Here is a 15,777-nt window from a genome sequence, read left to right as displayed (position 1 = left end):
AGCCAAAAGCTTTATGTTAGGAAATAGTTTCACATTTCATTCCTATGCACCAGTTTCTCAAGCACGAGATCGAAAAGTTCCATAATTTGTGTTATGTCCCCGTTTCTTCTCCTTCATCATTTTAACAAGCTTGTCAATACCAATTCTGTAGCAATTGCTGCCATTGTCAAGATTTGTTTGCCGATTAACTTCACTAACCCTGTCAGGATCACAGGTTTAGTTATCCCGCGATTATTTTCTGCTTAAGCGTTATTACGATGTTCGAACAACACGTTTTCCGCGATACTTCAAGAATAGACTTCCAGAATAGAACTTACGCGTCTGCAAGCCGGGGACTGTAGAAGTGGTCCTTACTACTGTAGCGATATGGCCAAAAATTTTCTGTCAAAATTTCATTTTCTTGGATACACCGAGAAGACAATACGTAATCTTTCTCACCTGTTGCTCCTGTTGGTCACTTATTTCCATTCTGGTTGTCTGAATCTACGGATTTAGCTAGTAATTATAACAATGCTGATCATTCGCAAACCCAATCAACCACATGATCAGACAGCGATTGGCATTCGTCCGTTTGGCTTTACTCCCTCAGCTCGTATTGCCCCGCCCCCTTTTGTCTGCGGAAAGTTTATTTCTAGATGCGACGAGGATTCTCCTGACAGAGACAATACATACACTATGCATGCAATCAAAAGTCAACTTATGATTCATTCAGGAATCAACTTAAAATGTGCTCAAAAATGTTCAAAAACCAACAGGGAAGCGATTCAAAAATCATAGGAATACTCGATAGACAAACGTGTGCTGGATGCTAGGTGCCTTGTGTAACAAGTTTTTTCCCTCAAGAATATGAATTTGGCCCCCCTTTTTCCGGTAGCATCTAGCTGCTTGCTGCGACTGCTTGCACAGCCAACAGCCACATTCCTGTAGCCAGAAGGGGGAGAATCTACTACGCAAACGTGACTTAACTGCTAAAACAAATCGAATGTAAACAGTTGCGACTTAATGCTCAGTGGAGGCAATTTGTTGTTATGAAGCACTTCATAGTCTTCCTAAAGCCTTTGACACATTTTCAATTGGCAGACGCTTGCATGATCACTGTGTGTCGTCATTGTATATGGCGCATTACCTTTGCAATTTAAGTTATTTTTGTTTTTTTCTCTCGTTTATGTTTTATTGTTGAAGTATTATTCTGCAGTAGCGGGATACAGTAATATCTTTTGTTAGAGTATCAGTTCTTACCAGTCAACATTACAAAAATTTAACGGAAATCTTAAACAATGAAAAATTCACGGAATTCTAAAACTATCCCGGGTTTTTCCCAGTTTTCTCCCGGATGAAAAAATCCCCGGGTTTTCCCTGGAACTTCCGGTTGTCCCAGGTCGTATACACCCTGTACATCCTTCTGAATCTGCTTAGTGTATTCATCCCTTGGTCTCCCTCTACGATTTTTACCCTCCACGCTGCCCTCCAATACTAAATTGGTGATCCCTTGATGCCTCCGAACATGTCCTACCAACCGATCCCTTCTTCTCGTCAAGTTGTGCCACAAACTTCTCTTCTCCCCAATCCTGTTCAATACTTCCTCATTAGTTATGTGATCTACCCAACTAATCTTCAGCATTCTTCTGTAGCACCACATTTCGAAAGCTTCTATTCTCTTCTTGTCCAAACTATTTATCGTCCATGTTTCGCTTCCATACATGACTACACTCCATACAAATACTTTCAGAAACGACTTCCTGACACTTAAATCTATACTCGATGTCAACAAATTTCTCTTCTTCAGATATGCTTTCCTTGCCATTGCCAGTCTACATTTTATATCCTCTCTACTTTGACCATCATCAGCTATTTTGCTCCCCAAATAGCAAAACTCCTTTACTACTTTAAGTGTCTCATTTCCTAATCCAATTCCCTCAGCATCACCCGACTTAATTCGACTACATTCCATTATCCTCGTTTTGCTTTTGTTGATGTTCATCTTATATCCTCCTTTCAAGACACTGTCCATTCCGTTCAACTGCTCTTCCAAGTCCTTTGCTGTCTCTGACAGAATTACGATGTCATCGGCGAACCTCAAGGTTTTTATTTCTTCTCCATGGATGGTATGCATCCCCAAATACATTTTCTGTTTTACTGGGCAGTAATATCATGTATGACATCTACAGAAAGGAGTCGACCACCAACAGCATTATTCACAAGTTATCTAATCTTCCACAGAAGTACAAGGTAGCCGCATTGTGCGCCATAGTACATTATTTACATGATGTAGCTCAGAGTGTACAAAATCATAACTAAAAATTCCAAATGATTACATGACTATCCACACTTATTTAACACAAATTGTTGATTCTCTCGAGCAGCAGTTATGCAATAGAAAAGCACTAGTATGCACCAGGAGATTACCTTGCACCAGTTAATCAAGATGTGAACAGTATGAAGTACTACAAAGTTCCATATCTATGGACTGTATCTGTGAAAGAGTGTAAATGGCTAAGGAAAATTGGACGATGCACCAACAATACATACCACCAAACACAGTAGATGTTTGCTGTCACATTTAAGGAACATCAGGAACCAAGCAATTCGAAATCAGCTTTAAGCAGGCACCTTAAGGCCTGTAAACACTCAATCCCAGGCATCAACACAAACCTCAAAACCTTTCACCACCACCCAAAAGGACATATCCCCAACAGCCTTTAAGAAACTGAAATTTTGCAAAATTTGAACCAGAGCCCCAAGTTTACGCTAAATTAATGAACAACATATAAACATAAGTTTATTCTAAATAACTATGAATTCCTTAAGCACTAAATGATGCAAATTGTTCTAAGTCTTCCAAGCTTCCATTCTTTAATAATAGATAAATTGTTTTATCATTGACATTCTCATATATTTAACATTAGTTTCTATTACTGCAACGTCTCTGTTGTTACAAGGGTAATCCCAAAAGTAAGGACTCCTATTTTTTATAAGTACATAGACCCGTTTATTCCTACAATAGATTACATCAGTTTACAGCTTGAACATTTAGCTATTTTTTGACATAATAACCATTTCTGTCAATGCATTCTTTTTAGACGCTGTGGCAGTTTTTGTACGCCCGTGTTATACCAGCTCGCCACCATGTTGAGAAGAAGGGTGCCGTCACTAGCATGATTGTTGCTTTGTATCAGGTGTAAAGTGGTATGCCGAGGTTTCGTCACCCGTGACAATTGAGTCCAGAAAGTTGTCCTGTTCGTCTGCAAGGCAGTGAAGAAATGCGCAGGAAGCTTAAACTCGTTGCCACATGTAGTCCTTAGTCAGCATGCATGGCACCCATCTTGCACACACCTTCCAGTAGTTCATTTCGTAAAAATTTTGTGAGTGTTGCTTTGGGAAACCTTAGGAACCAACGTGCAGATATCATCCAAGGTGATCCACCTATCTTCATGCATGCTTTGCTCAACCTTCAACACTGACTCCTCAGAAATTGATGGTCTCCTGCTCCTTCATTCATCGTGAATTTCGGTCCAACCAGCTGCAAACTCTCTACACCTCTTACGAACATTTTTGACATCCATGCACGACTCACCATACACTTCCGTCAATTGGCGATGGATTTCAATTGGAACAGTGCCCTTTGCATTCAAAAATCAAATAACTGTGCGCAATTCGCACTTGATGGTAACATGGGACGGGAGCTCCATTCTTTAACGGCTGCCAAGCCAAGACTGACTGCCTCAGTGTGGCGTGTGCATGTTTACACACAGCACTCTTCGTAGCAGTGTGACGAACTGCCACACAAACAGAGTTCTGTTACTTTTGGGATTGCCCTCGTAAATACATTCTACTGCACCTGAATTTTACTGTTCTTGTCCACTACATGTAGACAGTTTTGTTACTTGCCTGCCATAGTTCTATGAGGGGTGTTTTTTTAAGTAAGTACCGATTTGAAATTTAAAAAAGACGTGCAAAGATTTCTCAATAATTTTATTTTTACATGAAAGCCTGTACCTTAATCTACTTTTCTACATAATTTCTGCAATATTGAGGCACTTGTTATAACGTTGTACCAGTTTTTGAATACCCTCCTCATGGAAATCTGCCGTCTGACTTGTTAACCACTGCATCACCACTGTTTTGACAGCATCAAGTTAAGTTAGTTTGTTATTTCATTTCAATCCCCACCACACATAGGCATAATTTATTTACATGCTTTCCATGGATATATATTATAATACCTTTACTCCTCGTTTATTTGTATTATGCCTGGTACTGTGTGGATGCAATGTGCTGTCTTATATATATACATGTTTTACTCCTTTTGAATTATCATTTTCATCCTAATTGAAACTTTTTATACTAATATGTAATACAAGTCCTTGCATGGTTAGCAATCCTAACTGTTGGCTTCATTCTTCTACCAAACATCACCTTTTGCTTTCTTATTGCTCAATTTTTACACATATATTTATACATCATCTGTTACCACATTGTTTTAGTGGTATTTTCATGTTTTTATTTTATTTTATTATATTATATTTATTCTTATATTTGTAGTTCTATTTTGTTTTGAGCTTGTGAACCACATGTACGTAAGCAGATGGTCTAGTCAACCCAATTTTCTGTCCTTCTGTAGCTATTTACTTCATTTCTCTATCTCAGTGGCTCCTTCGTCAGTCCTTTCCACCACTGTGGTCAGCTGACTTTTGGGCCATCTGCACTAATCACTTCTGTGTTGTGCTGTCCAGAGGGGAGGGGGGTGGGGTTGTGGTTGCTAGTCCTAAGCATCAGTTCAGTTGTTTATTTACTGAAGTTCATTTTGGTACAGAACCTTCCACACGGTTAGCATTTTTGTTCCTTGCCTAAGCATTTGTTTGATGTTGGTGTGATCCCCCTGATTGACTGACCCAACCATGACACTTTTATGTTACCATAATTTGTGAGTACACCACTTTCCACAATAGTGGTTTTCATTTTGGATGTCAACCACATAATACTTGTACATTAGCAGCCTTCTCGTTCGCAGCTGGTGGCACTCTAAAATAAAGCTTTCAGCTTTGAAACTGGTCATGAAAAAAATTAAGAAAATTACCGGCAACTGAAGCAGATTTTTGTTCTATAAACATAAAATCTTGTTGCATGCAATTCTGAGGAGGAAGAATAACTTTGTCTACTACCATGACCTTTGCACAACAACCTACATAACCTTATAACTGCGATCGTTTACCACACTACATGGGTTGGCAGAATGCTTGTACCTCTTATTTTCATATCTAATGTGTAACTTACATAGACAAGCTTTCAGTATCTACATCTACATCCGTACTCCGCAAGCCACCTGACGGTGTGTGGCGGAGGGTACCCTGAGTACCTCTATCGGTTCTCCCTTCTATTCCAGTCTCGTATTGTACGTGGAAAGAAGGATTGTCGGTATGCTTCTGTGTGGGCTCTAATCTCTCTGATTTTATCCTCATGGTCTCTTCGCGAGATATACGTAGGAGGGAGCAATATACTGCTTGACTCTTCGGTGAAGGTATGTTCTCGAAACTTTAACAAAAGCCCGTACCGAGCTACTGAGCGTCTCTCCTGCAGAGTCTTCCACTGGAGTTTATCTATCATCTCCGTAACGCTTTCGCAATTACTAAATGATCCTGTAACGAAGCGCGCTGCTCTCCGTTGGATCTTCTCTATCTCTTCTATCAACCCTACCTGGTGCGGATCCCACACTGCTGAGCAGTATTCAAGCATTGGGCGAACAAGCGTACTGTAACCTACTTCCTTTGTTGTCGGATTGCATTTCCTTAGGATTCTTCCAATGAATCTCAGTCTGGCATCTGCTTTACCGACGATCAACTTTATATGATCATTCCATTTTAAATCACTCCTAATGCGTACTCCCAGGTAATTTATGGAATTAACTGCTTCCAATTGCTGACCTGCTATTTTGTAGCTAAATGATAAGGGACCTATCTTTCTATATATTCGCATCACATTACACTTCGCTACATTGAGATTCAATTGCCATTCCGTGCACCATGCGTCAATTCGCTGCAGATCCTCCTGCATTTCAGTACAATTTTCCATTGTTGCAACCTCTCGATACACCACAGCATCATCTGCAAAAAGCCTCAGTGAACTTCCGATGTCATCCACCACGTCATTTATGTATATTGTGAATAGCAACGGTCCTATGACACTCCCCTGCGGCACACCTGAAATCACTCTTACTTCGGAAGACTTCTCTCCATTGAGAATGACGTGCTGCGTTCTGTTATCTAGGAACTCCTCAATCCAATCACACAATTGATCTGATAGTCCGTATGCTCTTACTTTGTTCATTAAACGACTGTGGGGAACTGTGTCAAACGCCTTGCGGAAGTCAAGAAACACGGCATCTACCAGTGAACCCGTGTCTAAGGCCCTCTGAGTCTCGTGGACGAATAGCGCGAGCTGGGTTTCACACGATCGTCTTTTTCGAAACCCATGCTGATTCCTACAGAGTAGATTTCTAGTCTCCAGAAAAGACATTATACTCTAACATAATACGTGTTCCAAAATTCTACAACTGATCGACGTTAGAGATATAGGTCTATAGTTCTGCACATCTGTTCGACGTCCCTTCTTGAGAACGGGGATGACCTGTGCCCTTTTCCAATCCTTTGGAACGCTTCGCTCTTCTAGAGACCTACGGTACACCGCTGCAAGAAGGGGGGCAAGTTCCTTCGCGTACTCTGTGTAAAATCGAACTGGTATCCCATCAGGACCAGCGGCCTTTCCTCTTTTGAGCGATTTTAATTGTTTCTCTATCCCTCTGTCGTCTACTTCGATATCTACCATTTTGTCAACTGTGCGACAATCTAGAGAAGGAAGCACAGTGCAGTCTTCCTCTGTGAAACAGCTTTGGAAGAAGACATTTAGTATTTCGGCCTTTAGTCTGTCATCCTCTGTTTCAGTACCATTTTGGTCACAGAGTGTCTGGACATTTTGTTTTGATCCACCTACCGCTTTGACATAGGACCAAAATTTCTTAGGATTTTCTGCCAAGTCAGTACATAGAACTTTACAGTAAATAACTGGCATAAACAAGGCACATTTATTTTACACATATTTTCAGCTGTAGTTCTTTTGCACTCTAATTTCCTGTCTTTTGAGCTCATTACACACTTTCAATTATTGCAACTCTGCTAAAGACATGTCTGTACAAAATGATGTGTGACATAGTGTAACACCCCAAATATAGAACCCATAATTACCACCCTTTTGTTGCAAAAGAAATAGTAAAATTAGTCATCTTGACAATAATGGCAGCTACTGACAACAACATTTACACTCGTCAGTTTGATTAACAGGGATGATATATAAATACTAATAATTATCATAAAGAAAGGACTGAATGAAAGAATACCATGTGATACAAAACAGAAACTTTAAAGAAAGAATTGAAAAGTTATTATTTATGAAGGTTAAAGACCATACCATAAATTGACCGAAGATAACAGTTATCCTAGAAGAGAGTTGTAGCCGCATTGGGCTCTAAGTTCGCTGTGACTACAATGTAACTCAGCAATGGAGTAGTTACTTCTCTCTTGTATTCTTGTACGCATGTTAAGCACAGCTAGATTGTTTTAAAACTGACTTGAATTTTTATAATATAGACTGCAAATATTAGTCAGAAGTCGGACTAAAGTAGGATCATCTTTACCATTAGACAAATAACGGGATTTTGATGTATGTGACAGAAAAGTGGATCACGTGATTATCAATTTGTGATCGTACTTAGCCTTCAACATAGTTAATAGTCACGAACTGCAAATATTAGTCAGAAGTCGGACTAAAGTAGGATCATCTTTACCATTAGACAAATAACGGGATTTTGATGTATGTGACAGAAAAGTGGATCACGTGATTATCAATTTGTGATCGTACTTAGCCTTCAACATAGTTAATAGTCACGAACATCAAAGGACACAGAAAGAAACTGATGGCTGACATAAACTCGATTATTAGATTTGAGTAGGTCAAAACTAATCGCAATCACAAAGAGATTACAATTTTGCCGTATTGTCAGAAGTTATCGTCAAAGTCAGGATTACTAATGTTGATGGACATAATGCTCTAAATGACATATCGGTGTGTATGTTCAGCGAAGGGACAGACAATAATTACGAAGAACAATAAACCTTAATTCAACTTTAATTATCTGTGTTGCCTACATCATTTCATGCACATTTAAAGAGTATTCATGAAATTAACTGATTATTCTGATAACATAAAAATGCAAAGTGAATTAGTAATAATTTAAATGTGAACAGCAATAACCTTACACCAAATTTATGACACATTCTTAACAATGCTCAAGGGAATGTTATCTCTGGAGTTATGTTGTGCAGTTGTTGAATACGCGACATAGCAACGCTCTGACGACGGAATAGTAATTAACAACTTAGTATCCTTGCAAAATTCACTATGTGTCCTCAGCTTGAGTGATGGAATGATGATTCAAGACACTATTTGTTACCATTTGAATAACAGTTCTCAAACAGGGCATAAGAACTATAATCAGCAAAGTTCGAGTAAACTGAAGGGTCTGTTGCGAACACGCAAGGGACTTTTGGTTATTTCAGATCAATGGAGGCATATCGCTATCGAGTGGTACAGTTGCTACATTTATAAGTGAAGGAGATCAACAGAACACAATTGCTTTCAAGACAAGCAAGGGCGCCGCACACATTCCGGCGTGCTGCTCCATCGAGACAGTGATATCATTTTCGAGATACAATATCTGAAAGTAACCAAACCACGAGAGGAGTTTTTTTTAATAGTTACAGATTGGTGTTGTCATAATCGATGGAGCCGTTCCACGTTATCTCGACTGGTCACGCATCACCATCAAGCCAAGAGAGAACAGGGCCACAAAGCACAGCCTGCTGTGGGTATTTCTTTTATCTACAAGGATTGGAACTTAAATAGTGGCAACTATTTATTCACATCCAATACAAAAGGGTTACATGTTTGCACCTGTTACTGTCCTTCAAAGTAGTCACCAGCATCGCATAGACCCTGTTGCCAGCAATGTGGAAGGCGTAGTATGCCATTAACAGAGCCTGATCTGTTGATGATGCAAATGGAGTGGTCTACTGCCTGTCGAATCTCTGGAACAGTTCTGAAGCGAATGCCACGAAGTGGTTCCTTCATATTCAGAATCAAATCAAAGTCACAAGGACTTAAGTCCGGGGAGTATGGTGGCCAGTACAGTACTCCCCAGTCCCATTGACCAAAAAAAACAGCCACAGATTGCGCTATATGCTCCCGCGCATTGTCCTGAAAAATGATGGGTGGGTTGTGGAGAAAGTGTCGCCGCTTCTTTCGCAAAGCTGGTCGCAGGTGATGCTCCAAAAACGAACAGTAATACGGCTTAAGTCTTTGTGACTTTGATTTGATTCCAAAGATGAAGGAACCAATTTGTGGCATCCGCTTCAGAACTGTTCTAGAGATTCGACAGGCAGTAGACCGCTCCATTCACACCATCAACAGTACAGGCTCTGCTAATGGTATACTACGCCTTCCACTTTGCTGGCAATGGGTTCTACACAATGCTGGTGACTACTTTGAAGGGCAAACATGTAACTCTTTTGTATCGCTTGTGGATAAATAGCTGCCACTATTTAAGCTCCAACCCTCGTATAATGGCCTAGTAATAGTTATCATTGGTCATTTTAAGTAAGAGGAAGCCTGCTTCACATAGCCTTAGGTATGGCATGTGCACTGAGTGAGTGATATGCTCAGTTTAATTATTAATATGTACTTTAATGTTTCTCAGGTCTAAGTAATGCAGCTTGTTTACTCAACTGCAGAAGTCACATATGTAACAATTTTAGACAATTCTGTCCTTCCTTCTGGCAGAAGGGCAATAAATGATTCATTGTCCACCCGAATACATATGCTGTTCCTTATCGTAAGATCATAAAATCAGATATGTAAATATCCATTACTGCTTTCCTTTGCATACACAGTTCTGCATCTAAAATATTGCAGCCATTAGCAAAGGCTGTTTGTAAATCACATGTCTGAAAAATGTCAATTTTCTCTATGGTTTGAACTTCATGTTGAACCATAACTGCTCAATATTGGCTGCAACATATTTTCATATAAGGCCACAAGTCAAGAATATACAATTGCTGAAGGGATATATCTAATATGTTAACAGAATCTTCTGTCGGTCCTTGTTAGAACAACATTATAATAATTGAAAAGCACCAGTTTGCTTTTATTCTACAAAAATAATAAACGAAAAGCACCAGTTTGCTTTTTTCCTATCACATATATCTAATATATTACAATGGCTTTTCCAACTAAACTTCATGTTTACAGATTGTGCACCTAGTTTACATTATAACTGTCTTAAAACATTTAGGATATTCCTAGATCGTAATCTAAAGAACACTCAGTTAAGTATACAGGGTGTTACAAAAAGGTACAGCCAAACTTTCCGGAAACATTCCTCACACACAAATAAAGAAAAGATGTTATGTGGACATGTGTCCAGAAACATTTAATTTCCATGTTAGAGCTCATTTTAGTTTCGTCAGTATGTACTGTACTTCCTCGATTCACCGCCAGCTGACCCAATTGAAGGAAGGTAATGTTGACTTCGGTGCTTGTGTAGACATGCGACTCATTGCTCTACAGTACTAGCATCAACCACATCAGTACGTAGTATCAACAGGTTAGTGTTAATCACGAATGTGGTTTTGCAGTCAGTGCCATGTTTACAATTGTGAAGTTGGCAGATGCCCATTTGATGTACAGATTAGCATGGGGCAATAGCCGTGGCACGGTACGTTTGTATCGAGACAGATTTCCAGAACGAAGGTGTCCCGACAGGAAGACGTTCGAAGCAGTTGATCGGCGCCTTAGGGAGCACGGAACATTCCAGCCTATGACTCGCGACTGGGGAAGACCTAAAACGACAAGGACACCTGCAATGGACGAGGCAATTCTTCGTGCAGTTGACAATAACCCTAATGTCAGCATCAGAGAAGTTGCTGCTGTACAAGGTAATGTTGACCACATCACTGTATGGAGAGTGCTACGGGAGAACCACTTGTTTCCGTACCGTGTACAGCGTGTGCAGGCACTATCAGCAGCTGATTGGCCTCCATGGGTACGTGATCAAATTGTAAATTTTCACAATCAACATGTGTGGGCTGACAAGAATCGCACGTAATTGTGCAACCATGTCATCAACACAGATTTTCAGTGAACGGTTTGGCAGGCATTGCTGGTGTCTTGACTGGTCCCCATGTTCTTCCACCTACGCTCAATGGAGCACGTTATCATTATTTCATACGGGATACTCTACCTGTGCTACTAGAACATGTGCCTTTACAAGTATGACACAACATGTGGTTCATGCACGATGGAGCTCCTGCACATTTCAGTCAAAGTGTTCGTACGCTTCTCAACAACAGATTCAGTGACCGATGGATTGGTAGAAGTGGACCAATTCCATGGCCTCCACGCTCTCCTGACCTCAACCCTCTTGACTTTCATTTATGGGGGCATTTGAAAGCTCTTGTCTACGCAATCCCGGTACTAAATGTAGAGACTCTTCGTGTCCATATTGTGGACAGCTGTGATCCAATACGCCATTCTCCAGGGCTGCATCAGCACATCAGGGATTCCATGTGACAGAGGGTGGATGCATGTATCCTCATTAACGGAGGACATTTTGAACATTTCCTGTAACAAAGTGTTTGAAGTTACGCTGGTACGTTCAGTTGCTGTGTGTTTCCATTCCATGATTAACATGATTTGAAGAGAAGTAATAAAATAAGCTCTAACATGGAAAGTAAGCGTTTCCAGACACATGTCCACATAACATATTTTCTTTCTTTGTGTGTGAGTAATGTTTCCTAAAGTTTGGCCATACCTTTTCTAACACCCTGTATAGTTCTATAAGCAAGACAAGTGCAAAGTTCAAACTAAAACACTGCCTCAAAGAGAAAATAATGTGGTGCGTAAACACACGTTGTCTTTTTACAAGTGAAAATGTAATGCACCTTGTTCCAGGAAAAGAAACTTGGAGACAAGAAACTATTTTACAGCCATTTCCATCTCAATGTGTTTATTACCTCTCCTCTGCGAGGATAAACCAGCTTCTGTAGTAGTGGCCATAGCGCTCTGATGCAGGGCAGAATCCGAATTTGTGCGTCTCCAGCTAGTGTCGGGTGGAGGTGATAGGTACGTTGAACTGCTATATGGAGACGTGTCAATGCGTTTCTCTGCAGGACGAGACCGCATTGGTCCCACACCCATTCTCCGACCTCGTTCCTGATATGTCCCGTCACCTCGACCTGCCTTCATTTCCTCTAGGCTGCTAAGAGCACTCTGGAATGCACAAAAAAACTGCACTTAAAGTAACTGAAATATCAAAATTCTTGATAGTTTAATTTTGAGTAACAAGTTAAATCCAAGGTTCACGCACGTGAGACAGAACATAAAGCTATCAACTTACTGGACCTAAATGTCCAAATCTCATTTCTTAGTATTCAGATCCACAAACCACACACATTTGGAAGCTTTATAAGCCAATTGAAAGTGCTGTAAAATAAGAACGACCTAATAATCTAAACAAGAGTTCCATTACCAGTGAAAAGTAATTAGATTGAAATAGATATCTTCTAACTATTAAAGGCGATTTCATTTTTTGAGAATTCAAGTAACAAGTACCACAATATTTTATATAAAAATCAAATAAAGGAAAAAAAGTCTTACTATCTAACAATAGTGGATTAAACAAATTTAAAATGATATTTTTTGTAACATTTCAAGCTTCACTCACTCAGAAACTGAAGGATGTAGTCTGATGGTAAGCTTTTATGAACTCTCAGACTGTTCATATATTACCTTCTATAATTAATAGTGTGACTTAGTTCAGAGTAATAGTTCTGTACTACCATTTAAGATATTTAATACATGTGTCCAAGCAAATGTATTTTGCAATGAGCTGAAACATTAGGACGTACATTTCCAGACTGTTCTGGGCAGGGTCACGAGAACGGTCACTACATGAGTGGGCTCTATCAGGAAGCTCAAGTGCATATATCAAAAGAAAATCCACTGGCAATTTGTTTTCACTTCACTGTGCTCACTCATTAAATCTTTCGGGTGTGCATGCTGTGGAGAGTTGCACAGATGTGGCACCTATTTTTGAAACTGTTTCAAAAACACGACGTTTTTCATTCTAGCTCCCAAAAATGGAAAGTTTTAAAAGAAAGTGTAGGATTGTACATTCATGTACAAGGTGGTCTGTGCAAATAGATGTTGTGCAGCCATTTGCTCATCTTTTCCAGGATTACAAAGGATAGTTAAACTTGCTTTCAACTTTAATCTGAATGTGGGGACACATACTGAACTAAAGGGCATTCAGAAGTACTTCAGATTATTTCAAAGTGTATTGATGTCTTCAATGTAGAAAATATTAGCTCCAACAAACCTTTGTAACACTGTGCATCAACCAAAATAAGAAACAGTATGTGCTGAAAGTGCCAATAATAAGAGCCTAGTGGAAGAATTCCATACACTGACTAAATAGTTGTGATACTATTTACACAGAAAATTGCATGATAATGAAAACTATTGGATTATCACCAGGTTTGAATGTAATGATTTGCAGTACAGAAACAGAATGGCAAAACAAAATGCTTTTTAGATGAAACACCAGAAGCCCTGCAACCTGATGCACACATTTGGTTTCTTATGGAACTTTACAGGACTAGACGATTCCACAGTATCAGACCCCACAGAAAGCACAGTACTTCTGTACAGGGTAGACATTTATTAAGCAGGATTTGAAATTTTGCTGTTAAAAAGATTCATGGAGCTAAATTTTGTGTCTAAGACACTTCCCCCCTTTGCCCTCTCAATACTCTTCATTAGTGCAATTTTAATAACATATTTCCAAAAATAATGGTAGCCTTACAAATTTTTAGCACTTTGCCTGTTGCTGTTCCAAATACTGAATAATGGTAGCCTTATAAATTTTCTGCAGTTTGCCTGTTGCTGTTGCCCCAGCATAGCAGTGATCCAGTGCCCTTGGAAGAGTTAAAAATACTTTGAGAACTACAATGGGGCAAGAGCAGCTTGTCTGATTACCTGTGATTGTAACTCATTAGATTATATAAGGATTATAAGAGTTTCCATATACAAAAGCTAGAACGAAAATACAATTTTACAAAGTATCAGATCAACCTTGTAACCAAGGCATTGTAAGATTTTTTGCATTACAATTTTCCTATTTTATCCAAAAAAGCGGCATTTTAAACTAATCTAGGACAAGAGACCTAGAACGCTTACTTGGGGCCCAAAAAACCAGGCGCCTGCTCTGGTTGCAGGGAGATGAAGTTCGCACACCCTCCACACGGAATGCCACAGCTCGGGGAGCCATGCAGGGGCAGCTAGCCCCGCCTGAATCCCACAGTTCAGATACCACTCGTATCTATAATTTTCTGTCTGTTTTTTGAAAAAGTATCAGTGTGAACGGACAACCAAGGAATCAGAAATCTATGAGTGGGGAGGAGGGGGTAAATGGGACAGGGTCACTGTGGTGTGGTGAGTGGGAATTTGGATCTGACAGAAAGCACATCCGACTTTCCGAAGCGGTTAGGGCAACTGTTCTAGAGAAACACAGCATCTGGGTTCAAGTCCTGGTCTGGCACAAATTTCCAACTCTAGGCGTTGCATTGCCACAATGTCCTATGCAGCTGGAAGTCATTTGCTTCCCATTTCTTTCAGGCCAATTATTCATATATCAGACACATTATCCCACGCTTCATAATTCTGGGAAAGCAGAAGTCACGCGGAGAGGTAAAAATTGCTTAAATGATTTTCACAATTGAAACTGAAATTGTCTTATACACTGAGGTGGCAAAAATCAGGGGATAGTGATATGTGCACATTTAGATGGCGGTAGTGTTGTGTACACAAAGCATAAAAGGGCGGTTCATTGGTGAAGCAGTCATTTGTACTCAGGTGAAATGGGAATTAACAGACTTTGAATGTGGAATGATAGTTGGAGCTAGATGCATGGGTCATTCCATTTCGGAAATCATTAGCGAATTCAATATTCTGAGATCAACAGTGTCAAGAATATGCCAAGAATACCAAATTTCAGGCCTTACCTCTCACCATGGACAATGCCGTGCCCGGTGGCCTTCACTTAACAAGTGAGAGCAGCGGCACTTGTGTAGTTATCAGTGCTAACATACAAGTAACAATGCAGAAAATAACCACAGAAATCAATGTGGTATATACGTTCAACATATCCTTTAGGACAGTGTGGCGAAATTTGGTGTTAACAGGCTATAGCAACAGACCACCAATTGCCTCTGCTAACAGCACAACACTGCCTGCAGTGCCTCTTCTGAGCTCGTGACCACATCGACTGCAACCTAGACTACTGGAAAACGGTGACTGTCAGGTGAGTCTCAATTTCAGCTGGTAAGAGCTGATGGTCAGGTTCGAGTGTGGTACCGACTCCACAGTGTGATGGTCCCAAGTTGTCAAAAGGCACTGTGCAAGATGGTAGTGACTCGACAATGGTGTGGACCACGTTTGCATGGACTGGACAGGTCCAACTAAACCAATCACTGACAGGAAGTGGTTATGTTTGACTACTTAGAGACCATATGCAGCAATTCATTGGCTTCATATTCCCAAACAACTGCGGAATTTTTATGGACAACAATGTACCATATCACTGGGCGACAATTGCTTACAACTGGTTTGGAG

The 15,777-nt window shown here is 40.0% G+C and overlaps 1 protein-coding gene across 3 annotated transcripts in view; it reads right to left on the bottom strand.

The window, feature by feature from the left end:
- Nucleotides 1-15,777, bottom strand: part of LOC126266861 (CREB-regulated transcription coactivator 1-like) — a 674,669-nt gene that overhangs the window by 545,197 nt on the left and 113,695 nt on the right. For all 3 annotated transcript variants that reach the window (XR_007548939.1, XM_049971482.1, XM_049971483.1), the window contains exon 2: nucleotides 12,120-12,375. Coding sequence is in view for 2 of the 3 variants with exons in the window: in XM_049971482.1 (XP_049827439.1) it covers nucleotides 12,120-12,375 (256 nt within the window). In the remaining variant the exon portion in view is untranslated. The remainder of the gene's footprint in view (nucleotides 1-12,119; nucleotides 12,376-15,777) is intronic.

The sequence above is a fragment of the Schistocerca gregaria genome, chromosome 4 (assembly GCF_023897955.1).
Source record: "Schistocerca gregaria isolate iqSchGreg1 chromosome 4, iqSchGreg1.2, whole genome shotgun sequence".
Classification (NCBI taxonomy): Eukaryota; Metazoa; Arthropoda; class Insecta; order Orthoptera; family Acrididae; genus Schistocerca; species Schistocerca gregaria.
This window is presented reverse-complemented; position numbering and strand designations above follow the sequence as displayed.